Source organism: Oncorhynchus keta, chromosome 8 (genome assembly GCF_023373465.1).
Source record: "Oncorhynchus keta strain PuntledgeMale-10-30-2019 chromosome 8, Oket_V2, whole genome shotgun sequence".
Classification (NCBI taxonomy): Eukaryota; Metazoa; Chordata; class Actinopteri; order Salmoniformes; family Salmonidae; genus Oncorhynchus; species Oncorhynchus keta.
Genome location: NC_068428.1, coordinates 10,592,641 through 10,617,872, shown reverse-complemented (window position 1 = coordinate 10,617,872; position 25,232 = coordinate 10,592,641). Strand labels below are relative to the sequence as shown.

The 25,232-nt window shown below is 41.9% G+C and overlaps 1 protein-coding gene across 1 annotated transcript in view; it reads right to left on the bottom strand.

The window, feature by feature from the left end:
• Positions 1–3,881: 3,881 nt before the first annotated feature.
• vtg3 (vitellogenin 3, phosvitinless) overlaps positions 3,882–25,232 on the bottom strand; it is a 44,845-nt gene continuing 23,494 nt past the window's right edge. The window contains exons 26-28 of the mRNA XM_035774609.1: positions 13,137–13,275; positions 4,352–4,460; positions 3,882–4,118 (exon numbers count right to left, since the gene is read on the bottom strand). Coding sequence (XP_035630502.1) covers positions 4,353–4,460; positions 13,137–13,275 — 247 coding nt within the window. The 3' untranslated portion in view covers positions 3,882–4,118; position 4,352. The remainder of the gene's footprint in view (positions 4,119–4,351; positions 4,461–13,136; positions 13,276–25,232) is intronic.

Here is a 25,232-nt window from a genome sequence, read left to right as displayed (position 1 = left end):
CCAACCAGAAGCCATGGATTACAGGAAGCATCCGCACTGAACTGAGCTAAAGGGTAGAGCTGCCGCTTTCAAGGAGCTGGACTCTAACCCGGACGCTTATAAGAAATCCTGTTGTGCCCTCAGATGAACCATCAAACGGGCAAAGCGTAAATACAGGACGAAGAATGAATCGTACTTCGCAGCCAGTACTGCAGCTGCAATGAATGAGTAGTTGAATCGTACGACACCGGCTCGTCAGACGCTCATCGGATGTGTCAGGGCTTGCAAACTATTACAGACTACAAAGGGAAGCCCAGCCGCGAGCTGGTCAGTGACAAAAGCCTACCAAACGAGCCAAATGACTTCTATGCGTGCTTTGAGGCAAGCAACACTGAAACATGCATGATGGCACCAGCTGTTCCGGATGACTGTGTGATCACACTCGTCTATGGCATTGTGAGCAAGACCTTTGAACAGGTCAACATTTGCAAGGCTGCAGGGCCAGACGAATTACCAGGACGTGTACTGCGAGCATGCGCTTACCAACTGGCAAGTGTCTTTTTCAACTGACATTTTCAACCTCTTCCTGTCCGAGTCTGTAATTCCGACATGTTTTAACTTCTTAACGCTACCCATCCCTTAAGCAGGATATTTGTCATCAGCAACCGCTGAATAGCATAGTGCCTCAGTCAAATAATATTACAAAAAATATTCATATTCATGAAATCACAAGTGCAATTTTGCAAAACACAGTTTAGCCTTTTGTTAATCCACCTGTCGTCTCAGATTTCGAAATTATGCTATAGAGCGAAAGCAATCCAAGCGTTTGTGTAAGTTTATCGATCGCATGACAAAACATTAAGTACACTTAGCATCAGGTAGCTTGGTCACGAAAATCAGAAAAGCAATCAAATGAATCGTTTACCTTTGATGATCTTTGGATGTGTTCACTCACGAGACTCCCAGTTACACAACAAATGTTCCTTTTGTTACATAAAGATTATTTTTAGATCCAAAATACCTCTGTTTGTTTGGCGCATTATGTTCAGAAATCCACAGGAAAGAGCAGTCATGACAACGCAGACAATTTCCAAATAATACAGGTAATGTCCACGTTTTTTATAATCAATCCTCAGGTTGTTTTTAAAATATATAATCGATAATATATCAACCGCAAATGTCTTTCACAGTAGGAGATGGAAAAGCAATACCTATCCAAACTCTGTTGCGCGAGCAAAACTCATGTGACCACTTGACGCGATGTTATCGTTCTGGCTCATTTTTTAAAATAAAAGCCTGAAACTATTACTGAAGACTGACACCTTGAGGAAGCGATAGGAAAAATAATCTTGTTGATATCCCTTTAAATGGAGCAATGCGAGGCTATGGAACATGGAGTTTTCAAAACAGAAGCCACTTCCTGGTTTGATTTTTCTCTGGGATTCGCCTGCAATATCAGCTCTGTTATACTCACAGACAATATTTTGACAGTTTTGGAAACTTTAGAGTGTTTTCTATCCTAATTATATGCATATTCTAGCATCTGGTCCTGAGAAATAGGCCGTTTACTTTGGGACCGTTATTTTTCCAAACTTAAAAATCGTGTCCCCTAGCTTCTGGGGCGGCAGAGTAGCCTAGTGGTTAGAGCGTTGGACTAGTAACCAGAAGGTTGCAAGTTCAAACCCCCCGAGCTGACAAGGTACAAATCTGTTAAGGTTAAGCAGACCACCACAGTGCCTGTGCCCAAGAACACTAAGGTAACCTGCCTAAATGAAAACTGACCCGCAGCACTCCCATCTTTAGCCATGAAGTGCTTTGAAAGGCTGGTAATGGATCACATCAATACCATTATCCCAGAAATCCTAGACCCACTCCAATTTGCACACCGCTCAAACAGATCCACAGATGATGAAATGTCTATTGCACTGCCCTTTCTCATCTGGACAAAAGAAACATCTATGTGAGAATGCTATTCATTGACTAAAGCTCAGCGTTCAATACCATAGTGCCCTCAAAGCTCATCAATAAGCTAAGGACCCTGGGACTAAACAGCTTCTACCCCCAAGCCATAAGACTTCTGAGCTACCGAGATTATTTGCATTGCCACTCTCTCCCCATCTTCACACCTCTGTTGTTATCATAGTCACTTTAATAACTCTACCTACATGTACACATTACTTCAACTAACCGGTGCCCCGCACATTGACATTGAACCGGTTGCCCCCTGTATATATTCTCACTATTGTTATTTTTCTGCTGCTCTTTAATTACTTGTTACTTTAATTTCTTATTGTCATCCATATTTTTTTAACTGCATTGTTGGTTAGGGACTCGTAAGTAGGCATTTCACTGTCAGGTCTACACCTGTGTTATTCGGCACACGTGACTAATGAAATTTGATTTGATTTGAAAATTGCCAAAGATTCCAGCCACCCTAGTCATATAATGTTCTCTCTGCTACAGCATGGCAACCGGTACCAAAGCAGCAAGTCTAGGTCCAAAAGGCTTCTGAACAGCTTCTACCCTCAAGCCATAAAACTGCTTAACAGCTAATCAAATGGATACCCGGACTAATCATGTAGTAACCAAATAAAGTGTTAAACAAATATAAATGTATTTTATATTTGAAATTCTTCAAAGTATCAACACTCTGCCTTGATGATAGCTTTGCACAGTTCTGGCATTCTCTCAACCAAATTAATCATGAATTAGTCACCTGGAAGGCATGTCAAATAACAGGTGTGCCTTGTTAATTTGTGGAATTTCTTTCCTTCTTAATGCGTTTGTCAGTCAGTTGTGTTGTGACAAGATAGGGGTAGTATGGGGTAGTATACAGAATATAGCCTTATTTGGTAAAATACCAAGTTGATATTATGGCAAGAACAGCTCAAATAAGCAAAGAGAAATGACAGTACTATTTTAAGACATGAAGGTCAGTCAATTCGGAAAATGTCATTAACTTTGAAAGTTTCAAGTGCAGTCGCAAAAACCATCATGTGCTATGATGAAACTGGTTCTCATGAGGACTGCCACAGGAAAGGAAGACCCAGAGTTGCCTCTGCTGCAGAGGATAAGTTCATTAGAGCTACCAGCCTCAGAAATGGCAGCCCAAATAAATGATTCACAGAGTTCAAGTAACAGACACATCTCAAAATCAACTATTCAGAGGAGACTCAGGTCTTCATGGTTGAATTGCTTCAAAGAAACCCCTACTAAAGGAAACCAATAAAAATAAGAGACATTACAACGGTGGAAATCTGTTCTATGGTCTGACGTGTCCAAATTAGAGATTTTTGATTCGAACCGCCGTGTCTTTGTGAAATGCAGCGTAGGTGAACGGATGTTCTCCGCATGTGTGGTTCCCACCTTGAGGCATGGAGGAGGAAGTGTAATGGTGTGGGGGTGCTTTGTTGGTGACACTGTCTGTGATTTATTTAGAATTTAGGGCACACTTAACCAGCACGGCTACAAGAGCATTCTCCGGCGATACGCCATCCCATCTGGTTTCTGCCTGAGATGGTTTGGGATGAGTTGGCCCGCAGAGTGAAGGAAAAGCAGCCAACAATTGTTCAGCATATGTGGGAACTTCAACTTCAAGACTTTTGGAAAAGCACTCCAGGTGAAGCTAGTTGGGAGAATGCCAAGAGTGTGCAAAGCTGTCATCAAGGCAAAGGGTGGCTACTTTGAAGAATCTAAAATCTAAAATATATTTAGATTTATTTAACACTTCTTTGGTTACTACACGATTCCATTTAATTTCATAAAATTGAATCAAATATTCTAGTTATATTTTGGGATCTCATTTTGATTAAAATTCACAATATCTGTGAATAATATAATATAATGTTTACATATTCATGAAACCGACATTCTTTCAAATAATGAATGTTCAAAGAATTTGAATGATGCAGATTACCATTTTATTTCACATCAATAGGCAAAAAGGTCGACTTTTGAAAATATTGATTTCAGATATGATATCCAAATTAAAGTTTAACACAAAAACACTTATTGTACAAATAAGACTTATGGTCTGCCTTCTACAGATCTTCACTTTTTAGAAATGTATGCCATTTGCCTCATTGCTGATGAAAAGATTCACTGCATGGTCATGGATTTCTGTTCCTTTAGTTGTCCTTCTGCAGTACACAATGGCAATGGTAAGACTAGTAAAACAATCAACATGATTCATAACCTTTATGCTAAAAAACAAAGGCCCCTGATGTTTTGAGCACAACACCAATGAAGTAAGACGGGGGAATAATGGGGCGTCAAGAACAATCCATATCAAGTATATAAATGTCACTTGTACATTTATAAATTGAGCTCAGTACACATTTTTTTCAACCGAAAAACAATTATTGTAATTTACCTTATAGCTCTTTATGCATCTCCAATGTTGAGTTTCCCATGAACTGTTGACCGTCCTCAAAATCGGTCACTTGGATTGGAATAGCGATCGCCTGATGATATACTGTCAACTGATGTAATGACAAAAACATACAGTTAGAAAAGCACCAAAAACAGCTAGAAACACTTTATAATATAGGCCATGAGCATGCATAAAGAATATTAATAAATAGTAAGCATGTATTTTGTATTACAATTAGGGCAGCACAATATTGGCAACAAATCGAATTGCAATTTTACTTGGGATTATATACAGAACAAAAATATTAACACAACAATTCCAAAGACTTTACTGAGTTACAGGTTAAATGAGGAAATCAGTCAATTGAAATAGATTAGCGTCTAATGAATCTATTGGTTTCGCATGACTGGGAATACAGATATGCATCTGTTGATCACAGATACCTTAAAAACAATGGGCCTCACAATGGGCCTCTGGATCTCGTCACGGTATTTGTGTGCATTCAAATTGCTATTGACAAAAATTAATTGTGTTCATTGTCTGTAGTTTATGCCTGCCCTTACCATAATCCCACTGCCACCATGGGGCACTCTGTTCACAAAGGAAATTTGGCAGACATCAGCAAACCGCTCACCCACACGATGTCATAGACATTATCTGCGGTTGTGAGGCCGGTTGGATGTACTGCCAAATTCTCTAAAACAGCGTTGGAGGCGGTATATGGTAGAGAATTTAACATTAAATTCTCTAGCAACAGCTCTGGGGACATTCCTGCAGTCAGCATGCCAATTGCACGCTCCATAAACTACGGACAACAAACACAATTGGATTTTATCGATAGCAATTTTAATCCACCAAAATACCGTGACTAGATCCTGAGGCCCATTGTGAGGGCAATTTTTTAAGGTATCTGTGACCAAAACTTTAAATATCTGTGGCATTTTGTTGTGTGATATAACTTCACATTTTAGAGTGGCCTTTATTTGTACCCAGCACAATGTTAATATGTGAAATGATCATGCTGTTTAATTAGCTTCTTGACATGCCACACTTGTCAGGTGGATTTATTATTATGGCAAAGGAGAAATGCTCACTAACAGGGATGTAAACAAATTTGAGAGAAATGGGCTTTTTGTGCTTATAGAACATTCTCGGATCTTTTATTTTACTTTACATGTTGCGTTGATATTTTTGTTCAGTGTAGATCAAAACACTTCAGTAAACTTTTGGAATCATAGAAATGGATGATCATTGTAATGATCATGGTGAAGCCCAAAAATTGCCCTCCCTGGAAGCCTGTGTTTCAGACATAAGGAAGTGGGTGGCGACAAATCTTCTACTTTGAAACTCGGACAAAACAGAGATGCTAATTCTAGGTCCCAAGAAACAAAAGAGATCTTCTGTTGAATCTGACAATTAATCTTGATGGTTCTACAGTTCTCTCAAATAAAACTGTGAAGGACCTCAGCGTTACTCTGGACCCTAATGTCTCTTTTGACTAACATATCAAGACTGTTTCAAGGACAGATTTTTCCATCTATGTAACATTGCAAAAATTAAAATATTTTTGTCCAAAAATTATGCTGAAACATGTATCCAAGGTTTTGTCAATTCTAGGTTAGACTACTGCAATGCTCTACTTTCCAGCTACCCGGATAAAGAACTAAATTAACTTCAGGTTAGGGCTGATTTCAAGGTTTTACTGCTAACCCACAAGCATTACATGGGCTTGCTCCTACCTATCTTTCTGATTTTGGTCCTGCCGTACATACCTACATGTACGCTACAGTCACAAGACGCAGACCTCCTTACTGTCCCTAGAATTTATAAACAAACAGCTGGAGGCAGGGATATCTACTGTAGAGATCCTTTGCTGTCTCTGCCTGGCCGGTTCCCCTCTCTCCACTGGGATTCTCTGCCTCAAACCCTGTTACAGGGGCTGAGTCACTGGCTTACTGGTGCTCTTCCATGCCATCCCAAGGAGGGATGCGTCACTTGAGTGGGTTGAGTCACTGACGTGATCTTCCTGTATGGGTTGCCATCCCCCCTTGGGGTCGGGCTGTGGGGGAGATCTTTGTGGGCTATACTCGGCCTTGTCTCAGGATAGTAAGTTGGTGGTTGAATATATCCCTCTAGTGGTGTGGGGGCTGTGCTTTGGCAAAGTGGGTGGGGTTCTGTCTGCTGTTTGGTCCTGTCCGGGGGTATCGTTGGACAGGGCCACAGTGTCTCCCAACCCCTCCTGTCTCAGCCTCCAGTATTTGTGCTGCAATAGTTTGTGTCGGGGGCTAGGGTCAGTCTGTTATATCTGGAGTATTTATCCTGTCTTATCCAGTGTCCTGTGTGAATTTAAGTATACTCTCTCTCTTTTTCGCTTTCTTTCTCTCTCTCCCTCACTCTCGTAGGACCTGCGCCCTAGGACCATGCCTCAGGACTACCTGGTTTGATGACTCCTTGCTGTCCCCAGTCCACCTGGTCGTGCTGCTGCTCCAGTTTTAACTGTTCTGTCTAATGCTATGGAACCCTGACCTTTTCACCGGACGTGCTACCTTGTCCTAGACCTGCTGTTTTCAACTCTCTAAAGACAGCAGTAAAGATACTCTGAATGATCGGCTATGAAAAGCCAACTGACATTTACTCCTGAGGTGCTGACCTGTTGCACCCTCTACAACCACTGTTATTATTATTATTTGACCCTGCTGGTCATCTTTGAACATCTTGGCCATGTTCTGCTATAATCTCCACCCCGGCACAGCCAGAAGAGGACTGGTCACCCTTCATAGCCTCGTTCCTTTCTAAGTTTCTTCCTAGGTTCCGGCCTTTCTAGGGAGTTTTTCCAAGGCACCGTGATGCTCCACCTGCATTGCTTGCTGTTTGGGGTTTTAGGCTTGGTTTCAGTACAGCAATTTGTGACAAACTGATGTAAGAAGGGCTTTTTTAATAAATTTGATTAAATGATCATTCTACTTGCATTGTTGCAATACAGCGAGCACTTTGAATTCCGTTTTCTTTAGCATGACAGCCGAAGTAAGAGAGGAGATGGTTGGGACAGAGTAGGAACAAATTTAAATGGTACATTCACCAATTATTGTAGAATATAGCCTTTTTCTCTCTGGTTAAAAACATGCTGTTGAACTAACAATGCTGATATACTCCACCGCTGGTACTGACCTGTATATAGCACAATTGATATGGTAGGAGAAAATCCAAAGAAAAACCAACCGGAACATTTCTTTTTGATAGCCCATGCTTTTACAATGGAAATCCATGGGGCATATGCAATTCCAGCTCCCAGATTGCAATTCCTATGGCTTCCACTAGATGTCAACAGTCTTTGTTCAAGGTTTCAGGCTTGTTTCTTCCCAAACGAGGACACATTTTGAGTTTTGGTACTGGGAGTCAGAGTTGGTTAATAACCTCTCTAGGATAGGGGACGCTAGCGTCCCACTTGGCCAAAAGCTAGGGAAAAAGCAGCGCGGCTAATTCAAATAAAATGATATAAAAAATCAAACTTTCATTAAATCATACATGTAAGATACTAAATTAAAGCTACACTCGTTGTGAATGCAGGCAACATGTCAGATTTTTAAAAGGCTGTTCGGCGAAAGCATAAGAAGCTATTATCTGATGATAGCACAACAGTGAACAAAGAGAGTAGCATATTTCAACCCTGCAGGCGCTACACAAAACGCAGAAATAAAATATAAATCATGCCTTACCTTTGACGAGCTTCTTTTGTTGGCACTCCAATATGTCCCATAAACATCACAATTGGTCCTTTTGTTCGATTAATTCCGTCCATATATATCCAAAATGTCAGTTTATTTAGCGCGTTTGATCCAGAAAAAAAACAGCTTCCAATTTGCACAACGTCACTACAAAGTATCTCAAAAGTTGCCTGTAAACTTTGCCAAAACATTTCAAACTACTTTTGTAATACAACCTTAGGTATTTTTAAACGTTAATAATCGATCAAATTGAAGACGGGTCTATCTGTGTTCAATACAGGAACACAACAAACCAACGCTACTTTTCAAGTCTTTCGCAACTCTCAACAGTGTTACCCATTTCCTAGACGGCCGTACTTCTTCATTGCACAAATCAATAACCTCATCCAAATTCCAAAGACTGGTGGCATCCAATGGAAGCGGTAGGAACTGCAAACAAGTGCCTAAGAAATATATTTTCCCAAATGAGAATTCACTGAACAGACAGAGACCTCAATTTTTTTTATTCTGAATGGTTAGTCCTTTTGGTTTTGCCTGCTACATAAGTTCTGTTATACTCACAGACATGATTCAAACTGTTTTAGAAACTTCAGAGTGTTTTCTATCCAAATCTACTATATAATATGCATATCTTATATTCTTGGCATGAGTAGCAGGAAGTTGAAATTGGGCACGCTATTTATCCAAAAGTGAAAATGCTGCTCCCTGATTTTATGAAGCATGTGCTGGTTGAAAAATATTTTGATGTGGTGCGCCGTCCTCAAACAATCGCATGGCATGCTTTTGCTGTAAAGCCTATTGTAAATCAGACAAAAAATAACTTAAAAAATAATTTAAGCTTTTAACCTCTTGCTTCTACCTGGCACGCAGGCGTCCCATCTAGAGCTCTGGAAATGCAAATGCGCTACGCTAAATGCTAATAGTATTAGTTAAAACTCAAACGTTCATTAAAATACACATGCAGGGTATTGAATTAAAGCTACACTGTTGTGAATCCAGGCAACAAGTCAGATTTTTAAAATGCTTTTCGGCGAAAGCATGAGAAGCTATTATCTGATAGCATGTAACACCACAAAAGACCCGCAGGGGACGTAAACAAAATAATTAGCATATTCGGCGCTACACAAACCGCACAATAAAATATAAAACATTCATTACCTTTGACCATCTTCTTTGTTGGCACTCCTAGATGTCCCATAATCACTATTGGGTCTTTTTTTCGATTAAATCGGTCCATATATAGCCTAGATATCGTTCTATGTAGACTGTGTGATAAATGAAAAAAAAAAAAAAAAAATTGCGTTTGACGTAACGTCATTTTTTTTAATTCAAAAAGTCGACGATAAACTTTCACAAAACACTTCGAAATACTTTTGTAATGCAACTTTAGGTATTAGTAAATGTTAATAAGCGATCAAATTAATCACAAGACGAAGTGTTTTCTATAGGGATCCATCTTGAAATACTGTCCGTCTATTTCTCAACCAAAATATCCGGTCGAGACCGGAAGAAATGGGCTGTCTCTTGTTCGTTTGACCAAGAAACAAATCCTAGGCAAATGACAAGACTGTTGACATCGTGTAGAAGCTGTAGGTACTGCAACCTCAGCCATATTTAATGTCTTTCGCCCATAACAATGGGTTGAAGCGGCGGATGGATATATTTTTCCACTTTCAGTGATCAGATTTTCCTGCACTTTTCAATGAAACACACCTTATGTTAAAGCCACAGCCGTGATTTAACCAGTTTTATAAACGTCTGAGTGTTTTCTATCCACACATACTAATCATATGCATATACTATATTCCTGGTATAGTAGCAGGGCGCTGAAATGTTGCGCTATTTTTAACAGAATGTTCGAAAAAGTAGAGGGTAGACTGAAGAGGTTAACTGATGTATAACCCAAAATACTGCCCCCTAGCCCAAACAGGCTAAAGGCATGTGGAAGACTTCAAAAACATATGAAAGAAGGTACTCTGGTCAGATGAGACTCAAATGTAGCTTTTTGGCCATCAAGGAAAAATGCTATTTTTATTTATCCTTTATTTTACCAGGTAAGTTGACTGAGAACACGTTCTCATTTGCAGCAACAACCTGGGGAATAGTTACAGGGGAGAGGAGGGGGGATGAATGAGCCAATTGTAAACGGGGGTGTTACGGTTTTCTTCTGGTGAAAGAGAGGAGGACCAAAACGCAGCGTGGTTATCTTTATACATCTTTAATGAAAGATGAAAATAGAATAATATACAAAACAATAAACGTGAAAAAACCGAAACAGCCCTATCTGGTGCAACAAACACAAAGACAGGAAACAATCACCCACGAAATACCCAAAGAATATGGCTGCCTAAATATGGTTCCCAATCAGAGACAACGATAAACACCTGCCTCTGATTGAGAACCACTCTAGGCAACCATAGACTTTCCTAGACAACTCTACTAAACACAACCCCATAAATCGAATAAAACCCCTAGACAAGACAAGACACATAAATCACCCATGTCACACCCTGGCCTGACCAAAATAATAAAGAAAACACTAAGGCCAGGGCATGGGAATTATTAGGTGACTGTGATGGTTTGAGGGCCAGACACCTGGGCTAACACCCCTACTCTTACGATAAGTGCCATGGGATCTTCAATGACCTCAGAAAGTCAGGACACCCGTTTAACGTCTTATCCGAAAGACGGCACCTTACACAGGGTAGTGTCCCCAATCACTGCCCTGGGGGATTGGGATATTTGTTTTTAAACCAGAGGAAAGAGTGCCTCCTACTGGCCCTCCAACACCACTTCCAGCAGCTTCTGGTCTCCTATCCAGGGATTGACCAGGACCAACCCTGCTTAGCTTCAGAAGCAAGCCAGCAGTGGTATGCAGGGTGGTATGCTGCTGGCAAATGTCTGGTATTCTGCTGGCTATGTCTGGCGCACACCCAACATCTCTCATCACGCTCATCATGCTGTGGGGATGATTTTCATCGGCAGGGACAGGGAAACTAGTCAGAATTGAAGGAATGATGGATGGAGCTAAATTCAGGGAAATTCTTGAGGGAACCATGTTTCAGTCTTCAAGAGATTTGAAACTGCGAGGGAGGTTCACCTTCCAGCAATACAATGATCCTAAGCATACTGCTAAAGCAACACACAACAACATCCGACCCACCTCAAAAACATCCGGTGAAATTGCAGAGCTCCAAATTCAAAATACAGAACTAGTCATAAACATTCATTAAAAAACACAAGTGTAATACACCGGCTTAAAGATTAACTTCTTGTTAACCCAGCCGCTTTATCAGATTTCAAAAAGGCTTTAATGCGAAAAGATACCATGTGATTATCTGAGGACAGCGCCCAGCATACAAGCGCATACAAACATCTTACAACCAAGTAAAGGAATTACAAAAGTCAGAAATGGCAAAAAAATGAATCACTTACCTTTGAAGTTCTTCATATGGTTGCAGTCACAAGAGTCCCAGCGACACAAATGTTTTTTTTGTTCAATAAAGTCCATCTTTATGTCCCAAAAATTCAGTTTTGTTTCACGTTTTATTCAGTAATCCACTGGCTCAAAGGCGGTCAAAACATGCAGATAAATACATCCTAATAGTACCGGTAAAGTTTGTCGACACATGTCAAACGATGTTTATAATTCATCCTCAGGTTGTCAATTGTCTAAATAATCGATAATATTTCTACCGGACAATAGTGTATTCAATAGAAAGGAAAAACAACAAAGGGTGCTTACTCAGTCACCCGCACAAACCAACTCTGCATTCTACCTCAGTCCACTGACTCAGTTCACTAACCAGCTCTCATTCTTCTTAATTTAAAAAACAAGCCTGAAACAATGTCTGAAGACATTAGTGGAAGCAATAGGAACTGCAATCTGGGTCCTATCCCATTAGATAAAAAAATCCCACTTCCTGGATGGATTTACCTCAGGTTTTCGCCTGCCATATCAGTTATTTTATACGCACAGACATTACTTTAACAGTTTTGGAAACCTTAGACTGTTTTCTATCCAAATATACCAATTATATGCATATCATAGCTTCTGGGCCTGAGTTACAGTTAGTTTACTTTGGGCATGCTTCTCATCCAGATGTCGAAATACTGCCCCCAAGCCATAAAAATGAAATGTCTTGGAATGGCCATGTCAAAGCCCGACCTCAATCCAATTGAGAATCTGTGATATGACTTTATGACTGCTGTACACCAGTGCAACCCATCCAACTTGAAGGAGCTTGAGCAGTTTTGCCTAGAAGAATGGGCAAAAATCCCAGTGGCAAGATGTGCCAAGCTTATAGACATACCCCAAGAGACTTGCAGCTGTAAATGCTGCAAAAGGTGGCTCTACAAAGTATTGACTTGGGGGGGGGGATGAATAGTTATGCACGCTCAAGTTTTCTGTTTTTTTATCGTAATTGTCTCACAATAAAAAATATTTAGCATCTTCAAAGTGGTAGGCTTGTTGTGTAAATCAAATTATACAAATCCCTCCCAAGAATCCATTTTATTTCTAGGTTGTAAGGCAACAAAATAGGAAAAAGGCCAAGGGGGGTGAATAATTTCGCAAGCCACTGTAATAATATAAAAAAACATGTGGGTTTTATATTAAGAAGCAAAGTGGTAAGCTTGTTTGGAAAAATGTGTTGAGTGTGTGCTGTTTTTTAGTCCATGCATGCAAAGTGAATCTCGAGCACGAGGAACTATCTGCTCAAGTGGGGTTTGGTGTGTGTGGGATAGGGACTGGGAAGCGGCCAAAAGACAAACAATAAATCAAAATATAATTTTTTTTGTACAGAAGGGGTGTTTCAAAATATCGCAGCCTCTTACTATATGGATATTGAGCATGCAACAATTGTATTAATCGTGTAGCCCTTATTACAATGGATAACAATTACAATTACATTTAAATGGTTAACATTTATAACAATTCATAAAGCATTTATAAACATGTCTTTTTCTATAAGCCATTATAACGTTTTATAAAGTGAGTCTTAGAAATGAATACTATGGATAAAAAACAGATTTATAACCAATGTTAGTGTATTACCCACATCAGGGAGCTTGATCGTCGTAGCAATGCTGCCCGCTGTTGCTGCAACAACTAATGCAGAAACTTCATGTTTGGCATTTGTGGCATGTTTCTGGTAAAACCCCAAAAGGAATGCCATGCCTGGAATGTACTTCTCAATACTAAAGGAGAAAGAGATAATGTAGTTATTTTAGATATTTAACTGTTATTTAAGCAGGGGGAAATGTCTCTTATACAAGGGAGCCCTGCATTACAAAAGCAGCAAGGCGTTAGTGACACGATACATCAATCAAGGCGGGAGCACAGCAAACACGAAAATACAAAAACAAGAAGACATGCACAATACACATATTATGATAAATGGAATTGAAATTTCAATTTTCCTGTATTAAAATCACCAGCCACTAGGAGTCTGCTCTTACTGCCAGCATCGGTTTGGTCAGTATACAGCTACGAAGAATACAGATATAAACTTTATTGGAAAATAGTATGTTCTACAGCTTATCAGGAGGTATTCTAACACAGGCAAGCAGAATCTCGATACTTACTTAAAATTAGAGATTGCGCAACTGCTGTCCTTGACGCATAGGATATTACAGTTCTTCAGGTCCCGTTGATAGGATAGTCTGGAAAGGGGCTTGTCTAGTTCATTCTCCAGTAACTGTACATTTGCCAATAGAACACCTCCATAGTTTTATCAGGCTGCCCCCACGTCGGCCTTATATTACCATATGTTCTGCTTCCGAGTGTCGGGGATAATGGCCTGGTCCCAGGTGAGCAGTATGTCCTGTCATTGAAGTAGAATTCTTCATCCAAATTGAGGTTAGTGATCGCTGTTCTGATGTCCATAAGACATTTTTGGTCATAGAGAATGATGGGGGAAACATTATTAAAAAATGTTTTTAAGATCATCGCAGAATGGAGCCCATAAAACGGCCAGCACCATTTAGACTCCAACACCATCATTAAGTTTGATGATAACGCAACAATGGTAGGACTAATCATTAGCAACGATAAGACTCTAGGGAGGAGGTCAGAGACTTGGCAGTGTGGTGCCAGAACAACAACCTCTCCCTCAACTTCAGCAAGACAAAGAAGCTGATCGTGGACTACAGTAAACGAAGGGCCAAGCATGCTCCAATTCACATTGACGGGGCTGTAGTGAAGCATGTTGAGAGGTTCAAGTCCCTCTGTGTCCAAATTACTAAAGATATTTCATGGTCAACACACACCAAAACAGCCATGAAGAGGGTACAAGAACCTCTCCTCTCCCTCAGCATTCCGAAATGATTTGACCCTTAGATCCCCAAAAGGTTCTACAGCAGCACCATTAGGAGCATATTGACTGGCTGAATCACTGCTTGGAATGGCAACTGTTCGGCATCTGACCGCAAGACACTACAGAGGGAAGTGCGTATAGCCAGTACATCATTGAGGCCCTGCCATCCAGAACCTCTATACCAGCCGGTTTTATTTTTTTATTTCACCTTTATTTAACCAGGTAGGCTAGTTGAGAACAAGTTCTCATTTACAACTGCGACCTGGCCAAGATAAAGCACAGCAAATCGACACATACAACAACACAGAGTTACACATGGAATAAACAAAACATAGTCAATAATACAGTAGAACAAAATAAAACAAAAAGTATATATACAGTGAGTGCAAATAAGGTAAGATAAGTAGGCCATGGTGGCGAAGTAATTACAATATAGCAATTAAACACTGGAATGGTAGATGTGCAGAAGACGAATGTGCAAGTAGAGATACTGGGGTGCAAAGGAGCAAGATAAATAAATAAATACTGTATGGGGATGAGGTAGGTAGATAGATGGGCCATGTACAGGTGCAGTGATCTGTGAGCTGCTCTGACAGCTGGTGCTTAAAGCTAGTGAGGGAGATGTGAGTCTCCAGCTTTAGTGATTTTTGCAGTTCGTTCCAGTCATTGGCAGCAGAGAACTGGAAGGAAAGACGACCAAAGGAGGAATTGGCTTTGGGGGTGACCAGTGAGGTATACCTGCTGGAGCGCATGCTACGAGTGTGTGCTGCTATGGTGACCAGTGAGCTGAGATAAGGCAGGGCTTTAGCTAGCAGAGACTTGTAGATAACCTGTTGCCAGTGAGTCTGGCGACGCGTATGAAGCAAGGGCCAACCAACGAGAGCGCACAGGTCGTAATGGTTGGTAGTGTATGGGGCTTTGGTGACAAAATGGATGGCACTGTGATAGACTGCATCCAGTTTGTTGAGTAGAGTGTTGGAGGCTATTTTATAGATGACATCACTGATGTAAGTTTTACGAGGGTATGTTTGGCAGCATGAGTGAAGGATGCTTTGTTTGCGATATAGGAAGCCAATTCTAGATTGAATTTTGGATTGGAGATGCTTAATGTGAGTCTGGAAGGAGAGTTTACAGTCTAACCAGACACCAAGGTACTTGTAGTTGTCCACGTATTCTAAGTCAGAGCCGTCCAGAGTAGTGATGCTGGACAAGCGAGCAGGTGCGGGCAGTGATCAGTTCAATAGCACACATTTAGTTTTCCCTGCGTTTAAGAGCAGCTGGATGCCACGGAAGGAGAGTTGTATGACATTGAAGCTCGTCTGGAGGTTTGTTAACACAGTGTCCAAAGAGGGGCCAGAAGTATACAGAATGGTGTCGTCTGCGTAGAGGTGTACCAGAGAACCACCAGCAGCAAGAGCAACATCATTGATGTATACAGAGAAGAGAGTCGGCCCGAGGATTGAAATCTGTGGCACCCCCATAGAGACAGCCAGAGGTCCGGACAACAGGCCCTCCGATTTGACACGCTGGTAAACCAGGCGATGCAATCATTTGAGAAACCAAGGCTGGTGATTCTGCCGATAAGAATGTGGTGATTGACAGCTGCATACGGCTGCACAGTAATGTCTCTTATCGATGGTGGTTATGATGTTGTTTAGGACCTTTAGCGTGACTGAGGTGCACCCATGACCAGCTCTGAAACCAGATTGCATAGCGGAGAAGGTACGGTGGGATTCGATATTCTCGGTAATCTGTTTGTTAACTTGTTTTTTGAAGACCTTAGAAAGACAGGGTAGGATAGATATAGGTCTGTAGCAGTTTGGGTCTAGAGTGTCACACCATTTGAAGAGATGGATGACCGCGGTAGCTTTCCAATCTTTGGGAATCTCAGACGATACGAAAGAGAGGTTGAACAGGCTAGTAATAGGAGTTGCAACAATTTCGGCAGATAATTTTAGAAAGAGACGGTCCAGATTGTCTAGCCCGGCTGATTTGTAGGGGTCCAGATTTGGCAGCTCTTTCAGAACATCAGCTATCTGGATTTGGGTAAAGGAGAAATGGTGGGGGCTTTGGCAAGTTGCTGGGGAGGGTACCAGGCAATTGACCGGGGTAGGGGTAGCCAGGTGGAAAGCATGGCCAGCCGTAGAGAAATGCTTATTGAAATTCTCAATTATAGTGGATTTATCATCAGTGACAGTGTTTCCTAGCCTCAGAGCAGTGGGCAGCTGGGAGGAGGTGCTCTTATTCTCCATGGACTTTACAGTGTCCCAGATCTTTTAAAGAATAGCCAGGCATCATCTGCTGACGGGATGAGGTCAATGTCATTCCAGGATCCCTCGGCCAGGTCAATTAGAAAGACTTGCTCACAGAAGTGTTTTAAGGAGCGTTTGACAGTGATGAGTGGAGGCCGTTTGACCGCTGACCCCTTACGGATGCAGGCAGTGAGGCATCGATCGCTGAGATCTTGATTGAAAACAGCAGAGTTGTATTTGGAGGGTGAGTTAGTTAGGATGCCATCTATGAGGGTGCCCATGTTTACGGATTTGGAGTTGTACCTGGTAGGTTCATTGATAATTTTTGTGAGATTGAGGGCATCAAGCTTGGATTGTAGGATGGCCGGGGTGTTATTATGTCCCACTTTAGGTCATCTAGTAGCACGAGCTCAGAAGATAGATGGGGGGCAATCAATTCATATATGGTATCGAGGGCACAGCTGGGGGCAGAGGGAGATCTATAGCAAGCGGCAACAGTGAGAGACTTGTTTCTGGAAAAGTGCATTTTTAGAAGTAGAATCTCAAATTGTTTGCGTACAGACTTGGATAGTAATACAGAACTCTGCAGGCTGTCTTTGCAGTAGACTGCAACACCGTCCCCTTTGGCAGTTCTATCTTGATGGAAAATGCTATAGTTAGCAATGAATCCTAAACCAGGATTCAGACACGACTACAACATCCGGGTTGGCAGAGTGCTAAACAGTGAGTAAAACAAACTTAGCGAGTATGCTTCTAATGTTAACATGCATGAAACCAAGGCTACAGAAGTCAACAAATGAGAGCACCTGGGAAGTGGGAGTGGAGCTAGGCACTGCAGGACCTGGATTAACCTCTACATTACCAGAAGAATAGAGGAGAAGTAGGATAAGGGTACGGCTAAATGCTATACGAACTGGCCGTCTAGCACGTTCAGAACAGAGAGTAAAAGGAGCAGGTTTCTGGGCACGATAGCATAGATTAAAGGCATAGTGTACAGACAAAGGTAAGGTAGGATGTGAGTACATTGGAGGTAAACCTAGGCATTGAGTAATAGTGAGAGAGATATAGTCAACAACCTAGCCTTCAACGTAATCAAGACAAAGGAGATGATTTTGGACTACAGGAAAAGGAGGACCAAGCATGCCCCCATTCTCAGTGGAGCAGATTGAGAGCTTGACATTCCTTGGTGTCCACATCACAAACAAACTAGAATGACCCAAACACACCAAGACAGTCGTGAAGAGGGCACGACAAAGCCTATTCCCCCACAGGAAACTAAAAAGATCCTGACGGGTTGCATCCCTGCCTGGTACGGCAACTGCTCAGCCTCCGACCGCAAGACACTACGGAGGGTAGTGCATACGGCCCAGTACATCAAGCTGCCTGCCATCCAGGACCTCTATACCAGGCTGTGCCAGAGAAAGGCCCTAAAAATTATCAGACTCCAGCCACCCCAGTCATAGACTGTTTTCTCTGCTACCGCATGGCAAGCGGTACCAGAGCGCCAAGTCTAGGACCAAAATGTCCCCAAGCCATAAGAATCCTGAACAGCTAATCAAATCGCTAAGAAAAATAATAATGATGAGCAAGCTATCAGAGGCGTTGGCCCCCATTCCCCTGCTAATTAGTGAACCCTCACCCATGGAAAGAATGATTACTGAAATCAGCAGCGATATTATCCCACATTTTGCCAAAGAGCTGAGAATGTTAGATCGCAATGCAATAAGTGAAAAAAATGCAGAAATGCCTTGTAAGGTTCTCTCGAATTTAGCCCTGAGGTATGGCCACCAGCAGAGACTGACATCGGTCAAGTTTCGCAGTGCACAGCAGAAGCACGAGCAGGAAACGGTTGAGATGAAGGGACAGGTGGAAAGAACAAGGAAACTAATGCCAAAAGCAGAAAAGGAAAAGATACTGCTAGACGAGGAACTGCATTTGGGAACTGCAAAAGTAAAAGAAATGGCAAAAACTTATGATGACGAACAAGCACAAACTCTTGAACAAAATCATCTTCTACAGGAACAAAATTGTATTTTAAAGGAACAACTCGATTTAGCCAAAAATAAATATGACAAGCAAATCTATGTAAATTGTGCGAGTTCGCTACAAACAGGGGCGGGCAAATTGATAACATGTATGCTGTTTTGATGAACAACACTCAAAGCAATAATGTTCCAGTCCAAATGCTGCAGACCAAAGACGATCAGTTAATGAACACAATGACCAAGTCAGATGACAAAACAGCTACTTTCCTGCACCCAACCCACAGGGCACAAGGGTCAAAAGGCTTCAATGACGATCAAATTGTAGACCGATGCTCTCAAGAAGTTCTGCTAAGAGAAATACAGAAGCAGCAACATTTGAGAAAGACGAAAAACATGAGTCACCATGACTAGCGAGGACCAAAACTATTAAATTACCCCCGCTCTCACTCAGGGCCCGCTCGATCAAGAAACAAGCCCACAGGCTTTGACTACAAACTCAGATACAAATGTTGCTACGCACAATGTAAACAACATCGCAATAGCCAACTCCACTCAAACTCTGATAAGTCAATCTGTTTTCACCATGAAGAAAAATGATACATTATGCCATTGTTAACAATCACTCCACTTTGTGGGGAATATGACCACAAAACGCAACTCAAAGACTGCTTAACCCATGATGAGCTAATTGATTCGGGCTTGACAATGATCTCAAAAGTGCTGTGAACCCAGCTAAACATTGGTTAAGGACAGAACGATAAGACAAACTTTGAGGGTTAACTCAGACTACCTCGCCTCTCACAATCCGACTAACGCTAAAACTATACTTCCAAGATGTTTAGCTTATTCACCCTGTGTATGTTACCAGCCTCAACACTGAACACATGCTACTCAGAGCAGACTTGATGGATCGTTTGGTTTCTCTGATGGATTGGAAAAACAACCAATTGTGCTCACATGTAACCGTGCTGTCTCCACTGACCACACTGTCTTCTCCTAACGCTGGCTGCAACACAGTCATCCACAGGGAGTATCTGTTGACAGGACCCCTTGGGAAAAAGACATTTCGCAACCGCTTGGTGCAGAATCTGATAGACTATTGTTTCCAAGATTGTGAGCCAACATTCTATGTGAGTGAGCAACTTCGCTACTCCTTGGAGTCATGCGATACCATAGCTAAGATTAACTTATCTTGTCCTTCAGACACTTCCACAAGCGTATCAGGAAACAAAGCATCAACTTTCAGAGTGGACTCTGCTTCCGATGATGCTCTTTCTGCTAGGAGGGGGACTGAAACCCTTTACAATAAAACTAACGGTGTACAGTAGGTCCCACCACTGACCTGGTGACTCCAGCTGGTGAAACAATATTGCCGAAAGATATCCTTGTCTCAGTTCGCAGGTACTGGAATGGTTGCCACATGCAGATGTTGTGGTGAATGGCAGGCCACGACAGCCACTGGGCGTTTTGAAGCACAAACACTAGGAGACTTGGTTGAAACGTTATAGCCAATCTACTAAAAATGCAGCTGCTGACAACTCATACAAAGGGCACAATCTTTTTGTTTGTGCCACAGACACCAACACCAACTGCTGGTGGGGAGGTCCCGAGACACAAAGGGCGGAAATACTAGTCCAGACTCATGATATGCCTCGTCAAGGCCAGTGGGGGGTGGATCGAGGCTACGTGCAGCGCTGTACGAGGCTGCCCGATCAGGAAACAAATCAAGTTGTAAACTTCCCCACGAGGACAGAGAGGAGTGGACAAGCCCCTCGACGGGGATAACCTTAGGATACATCTGACATATCACAGAGGTGTCCCACACAGGTCATAAAAGAAGTCCAGTGGACTTTGCGCCTCCCCCAAATTTTTTTACAATAACCCTTCATTGCCATGCATAGTCTCAACTACAATGCAACTATTTAAATGCTCGAATCATGTGTAGGATAACATTATGGAATAAATTGGTAGCTTAGCTGGTCCCCTTGGATACAAGTATCAATGCCAGCAACGGTCAGTCCAGCCACAGTCAGTAAGAAGGTTTGAGACCTAACAATTCGAATTGCCCTTGATAACAGCAACAGAGCAGTTAGTAGTCACTCATTGGAAGGGAATCTCCAAAACACTCTTCTGATGGTTAACACACATGCTGGTAATACCTTATCATGTAGTTATCAACTTAGGATAGCGTCGTAAGAAAAACACCACTAAGTAGAATCACCGTAGGTACACTTCAACTATGACAGACAAAATGAGAAAAAAAATCATGAAAATCACATTGTAGGATTTTTAATGAATTTTTTGCAAATTATGGTGGGAAATAAGTATTTTGTCAATAACAAAAGTTTATCTCAATATTTTGTTATATACCCTTTGTTGGCAATGACAGAGGTCAAACGTTTTATGTAAGTCTTCACGAGGTTTTCACCCACTGTTGCTGGTATTTTGTCCCATTCCTCCATGCAGATCTCCTCAAGAGCAGTGATGTTTGGGGGCTGTTGCTGGGCAACAAGGACTTTCAACTCCCTCCAAAGATTTTCTATGGGGTTGAGATCTGGAGACTGGCTAGGCCACTCCAGGACCTTGAAAAGTTTCTTACGAAGCCACTCCTTCGTTGACCGGGCGGTGTGTTTGGGATCATTTTCATGCTGAAAGACCCAGCCACGTTTCATCTTCAATGCCTTGCTGATGGAAGGAGGTTTTCGCTCAAAATCTCACGATACATGGCCCCATTCATTCTTTCCTTTACACGGAACAGTCGTCCTGGTCCCGTTGCAGAAAAACAGCCCCAAAGCATGATGTTTACACCCCCATGCTTCACAGTAGGTATGGTGTTCTTTGGATGCAACTCAGCATTCTTTGTCCTCCAAACACGATGAGTTGAGGTCCCCACGTGCGGTTCTGGTATTTTTGCTCACCGTTCTTGTGATCATTTTGACCCCACGGGTGAGATCTTGCGTGGAGCCCCAGATCGAGGGAGATGATCAGTGGTCTTGTATGTCTTCCATTTCCTAATAATTGCTCCCACAGTTGATGTCTTCAAACCAAGCTGCTAACCTATTGCAGATTCAGAGGACAGAAGAGCCTCTTAAAGAAGAAGTTACAGGTCTGTGAGAGCCAGAAATCTTGCTTGTTTGTAGGTGACCAAATACTTATTTCCCACCATAATTTGCAAATAAATTCATTAAAAATCCTACAATGTGATTTTCTGGATTTTTTTTCTCATTTCATTTTGTCTGTCATAGTTGAAGTGTACCTATGATGAAAATTACAGTCTTCTCTCATCTTTTTAAGTGGGAGAACTTGCACAATTGGTGGCTGACTAAATACTTTTTTGCCCCACTGTAGGTCAGATCAGCTTTTCAATAAATAACTTCAACCAAACCCCCTCTCACCCACAGAGGGGTGGAGGAGGGAACTGGCAGGGGTTAACACCTCACACCCTGTTGTAAATCAACAGTTAGCATCTCTCTCCAATGTTCACCAGAGGAATGTGACTTTGTTTCACATACTTTTCCCGACTAAATATTTCTAACATTGAACATGGTCAGAGGCGATCTAAAGAACACTAATGACATTTTGGTTGTTATTTTGTGATGTAAAAAAACATATTATACAGGAAATACTATAACTTGGAAAGTGTCCATCCCATGCGTTGAGCATTAAACATGAAAAATTATGAAAGTGTTTTTGTTAATTAAGAGTGGGACATGAATTTAGGAGCCATAAGAGATAATAGTTGTACATAACTTTGTACAAGTGACAAGTCAAGCCCCTGAGTGAGGTCAGAGAGCGTGTCAGCCTGACGGAACCGCCCCTCTCGAACAAACTGCATAAATGATGGGTAACTAAATTAACATATCAGACCAGAGAGACGTAGAGCTGCAGCTCATGTGGTGGTTTGAACTCTGAATCTCAACATGAGGTAGAGATGATCATGTCACCTCTTGGACAATCACTGGTATGGCTGATTAGCTGTCCTAAGTAAAGTATCTGGAAAAGTGAACTTAAGTGGGACTATTCTACTACTCTTTTTAAACCATCGTAGTACGCTACTCTCATCACCCCACTGGGAACCGTTGACATGACCGGCTAGCATATCTTCAAAGAAGCATCTTCCAGAGCAAATGGAAGTACAATAAACTCTGTAGTTCTGTTCAGGACTACATGACAACTACAAAGAGGGCCAACCATATGAGACTTGTCGGAACCATTTTGGACAATCAGAGCCTTACAAGCATGCCACGAAAAGGCCCAATCCCCTTTCCAATGTGTCCCGGTTCCAACAGATATGTAATTTCACGTAAATAAATGAATGATTTCTTACTCCAAGTGCGCGGCGGTTTGTGTGCAAAGTAAAGGAGTACTATAATTGAGAGTAGTTTCTAAATGTAACAACGTGAAGTGTCTCTCTCTGTTTACTAGTTAGCCAGTAAATAATTAATTATTATTACATATTGTGTTGTGCTAAATCATAAGTTGTGCTAAATCATAAGTAAGGCTCGGGCGTAACCACCTTGCAGATGCACTGTTCAGAATGATGATATGATACGAGGTTATGATTTAATAAGTTGACTGTTTATGAATGTAATAGGTAATGACCTTTAGAGTTTAATTTGTGAGATGATAACTCTATAAAGAACCGCTCTCATGGTTCCCCAGATCCTAATGAGTTAATTGTTACATCATTCACTTAATCACTAACAATAAAACATATTTAGGTTGATTAGATAAATAACAGTCTTCAGATTAATGAAAGTAAAGTCACAACACAATTTACTAGCAAATCCTTAGTATTCAGCTAACCATCATGGTCATCAGCTATCCTTTAGCTCGAAAATCTATCGCCAGTTTTGTACGGCGCAGCGCGGCTCGGAACGGAACATAGCGGAAATTTTTCTCTCCACGTCCCTGGATTTCAACTGCTCTCTGGACATTCATACCTGGATCTCACAGCTAGCTAGCTGCTATCCGTGTGACTATCGGCTTTCGTCGATTCCGGAGCAAACATAAATTATTCCGGAGCTAGCCAGCTCCGTCAATCACTCCTGAGTTCCATCAATCACTCCTGGGCTGCAGTAACCTATCCGGACCCATTTTACTGCCTACGTGGAGCCCCACCGGGCCTTCACAACTGGACTGCCGACATTATCTACCCGAAGAAGTTATCCGGCTGGCTCCTCCGTCGCGACGTTACCTGCACGCCCATCTGCGGCCTGCTAACTGTTAGCTGTCTTACCGGCTGCTATCTGAATAGACAATCAGACAATTTATTTATTTTTATTATTATTATGTTTTCTTCTTGGGCCTCTATAACTATATCTGTTGTTTTTATTTTTGTTGTTGTGTGATTTGGATTAATCCCCTCTACCACACGGAACCCCATTAATCTACTGACGGAACGCAAGAGGTGGCTAATAACAGACCTCCATCCTATGCTAGCTTGCTACCGATGGCCTGGCTAGCTGTCGAAATCGCCGTGACCCCCAAACAACCTCTCCACTCACTGGACCCTTTTGATCACTCGACTAAGCATGCCTCTCCTTAATGTCAATGTGTCTTGTCCATTGCTGTTTTGGTTAGTGTTTATTGGCTTATTTCAGTGTAGAGCCTCTAGTCCTGCTCACTATACCTTATCCAACCTATTAGTACCACCACCCACACATGCAATGACATCTCCTGGTTTCAATGATGTTTCTAGAGACAATATCTCTCTCTTCATCACTCAATACCTAGGTTTACCTCCACTGTATTCACATCCTACCATACCTTTGTCTGTACATTATACCTGCCCCCAGAAACCTCCTTTTACTCTCTGTTCCAGACGTTCTAGACGACCAATTCTTATTGCTTTTAGCCGCACCCTTATTCTACTCCTCCTATGTTCCTCTGGCGATGTAGAGGTGAATCCAGGCCCTGCAGTGCCTAGCTCCACTCCTATTCCCCAGGCGCTCTCTTTTGACGACTTCTGTAACCGTAATAGCCTTGGTTTCATGCATGTTAACATTAGAAGCCTCCTCCCTATGTTTGTTCTATTCACTACTTTAGCACACTCTGCCAACTCGGATGTTCTAGCTGTGTCTGAATCCTGGCTTAAGAAGACCACCAAAAATTCTGAAATTTTAATTCCAAACTACAACATTTTCAGACAAGATAGAACTGCCAAAGGGGGCAGTGTTGCAATCTACTGCAAAGATAGCCTGCAGAGTTCTGTCCTACTATCCAGGTCTGTACCCAAACCATTTGAACTTCTACTTTTAAAAATCCACCTCTCTAAAAACAAGTCTCTCACCGTTGCCGCTTGCTATAGACCACCCTCTGCCCCCAGCTGTGCTCTGGACACCATATGTGAACTGATTGCCCCCCATCTATCTTCAGAGCTCGTGCTGCTAGGCGACCTAAACTGGAACATGCTTAACACCCCAGCCATCCTACAATCTAAACTTGATGCCCTCAATCTCACACAAATTATCAATGAACCTACCATGTACCTCTCCAAAGCCTTAAACACGGGCAGCCTCATAGATATCATCCTAACCAACTTCCCCTCTAAATACACCTCTGCTGTCTTCAACCAAGATCTCAGCGATCACTGCCTCATT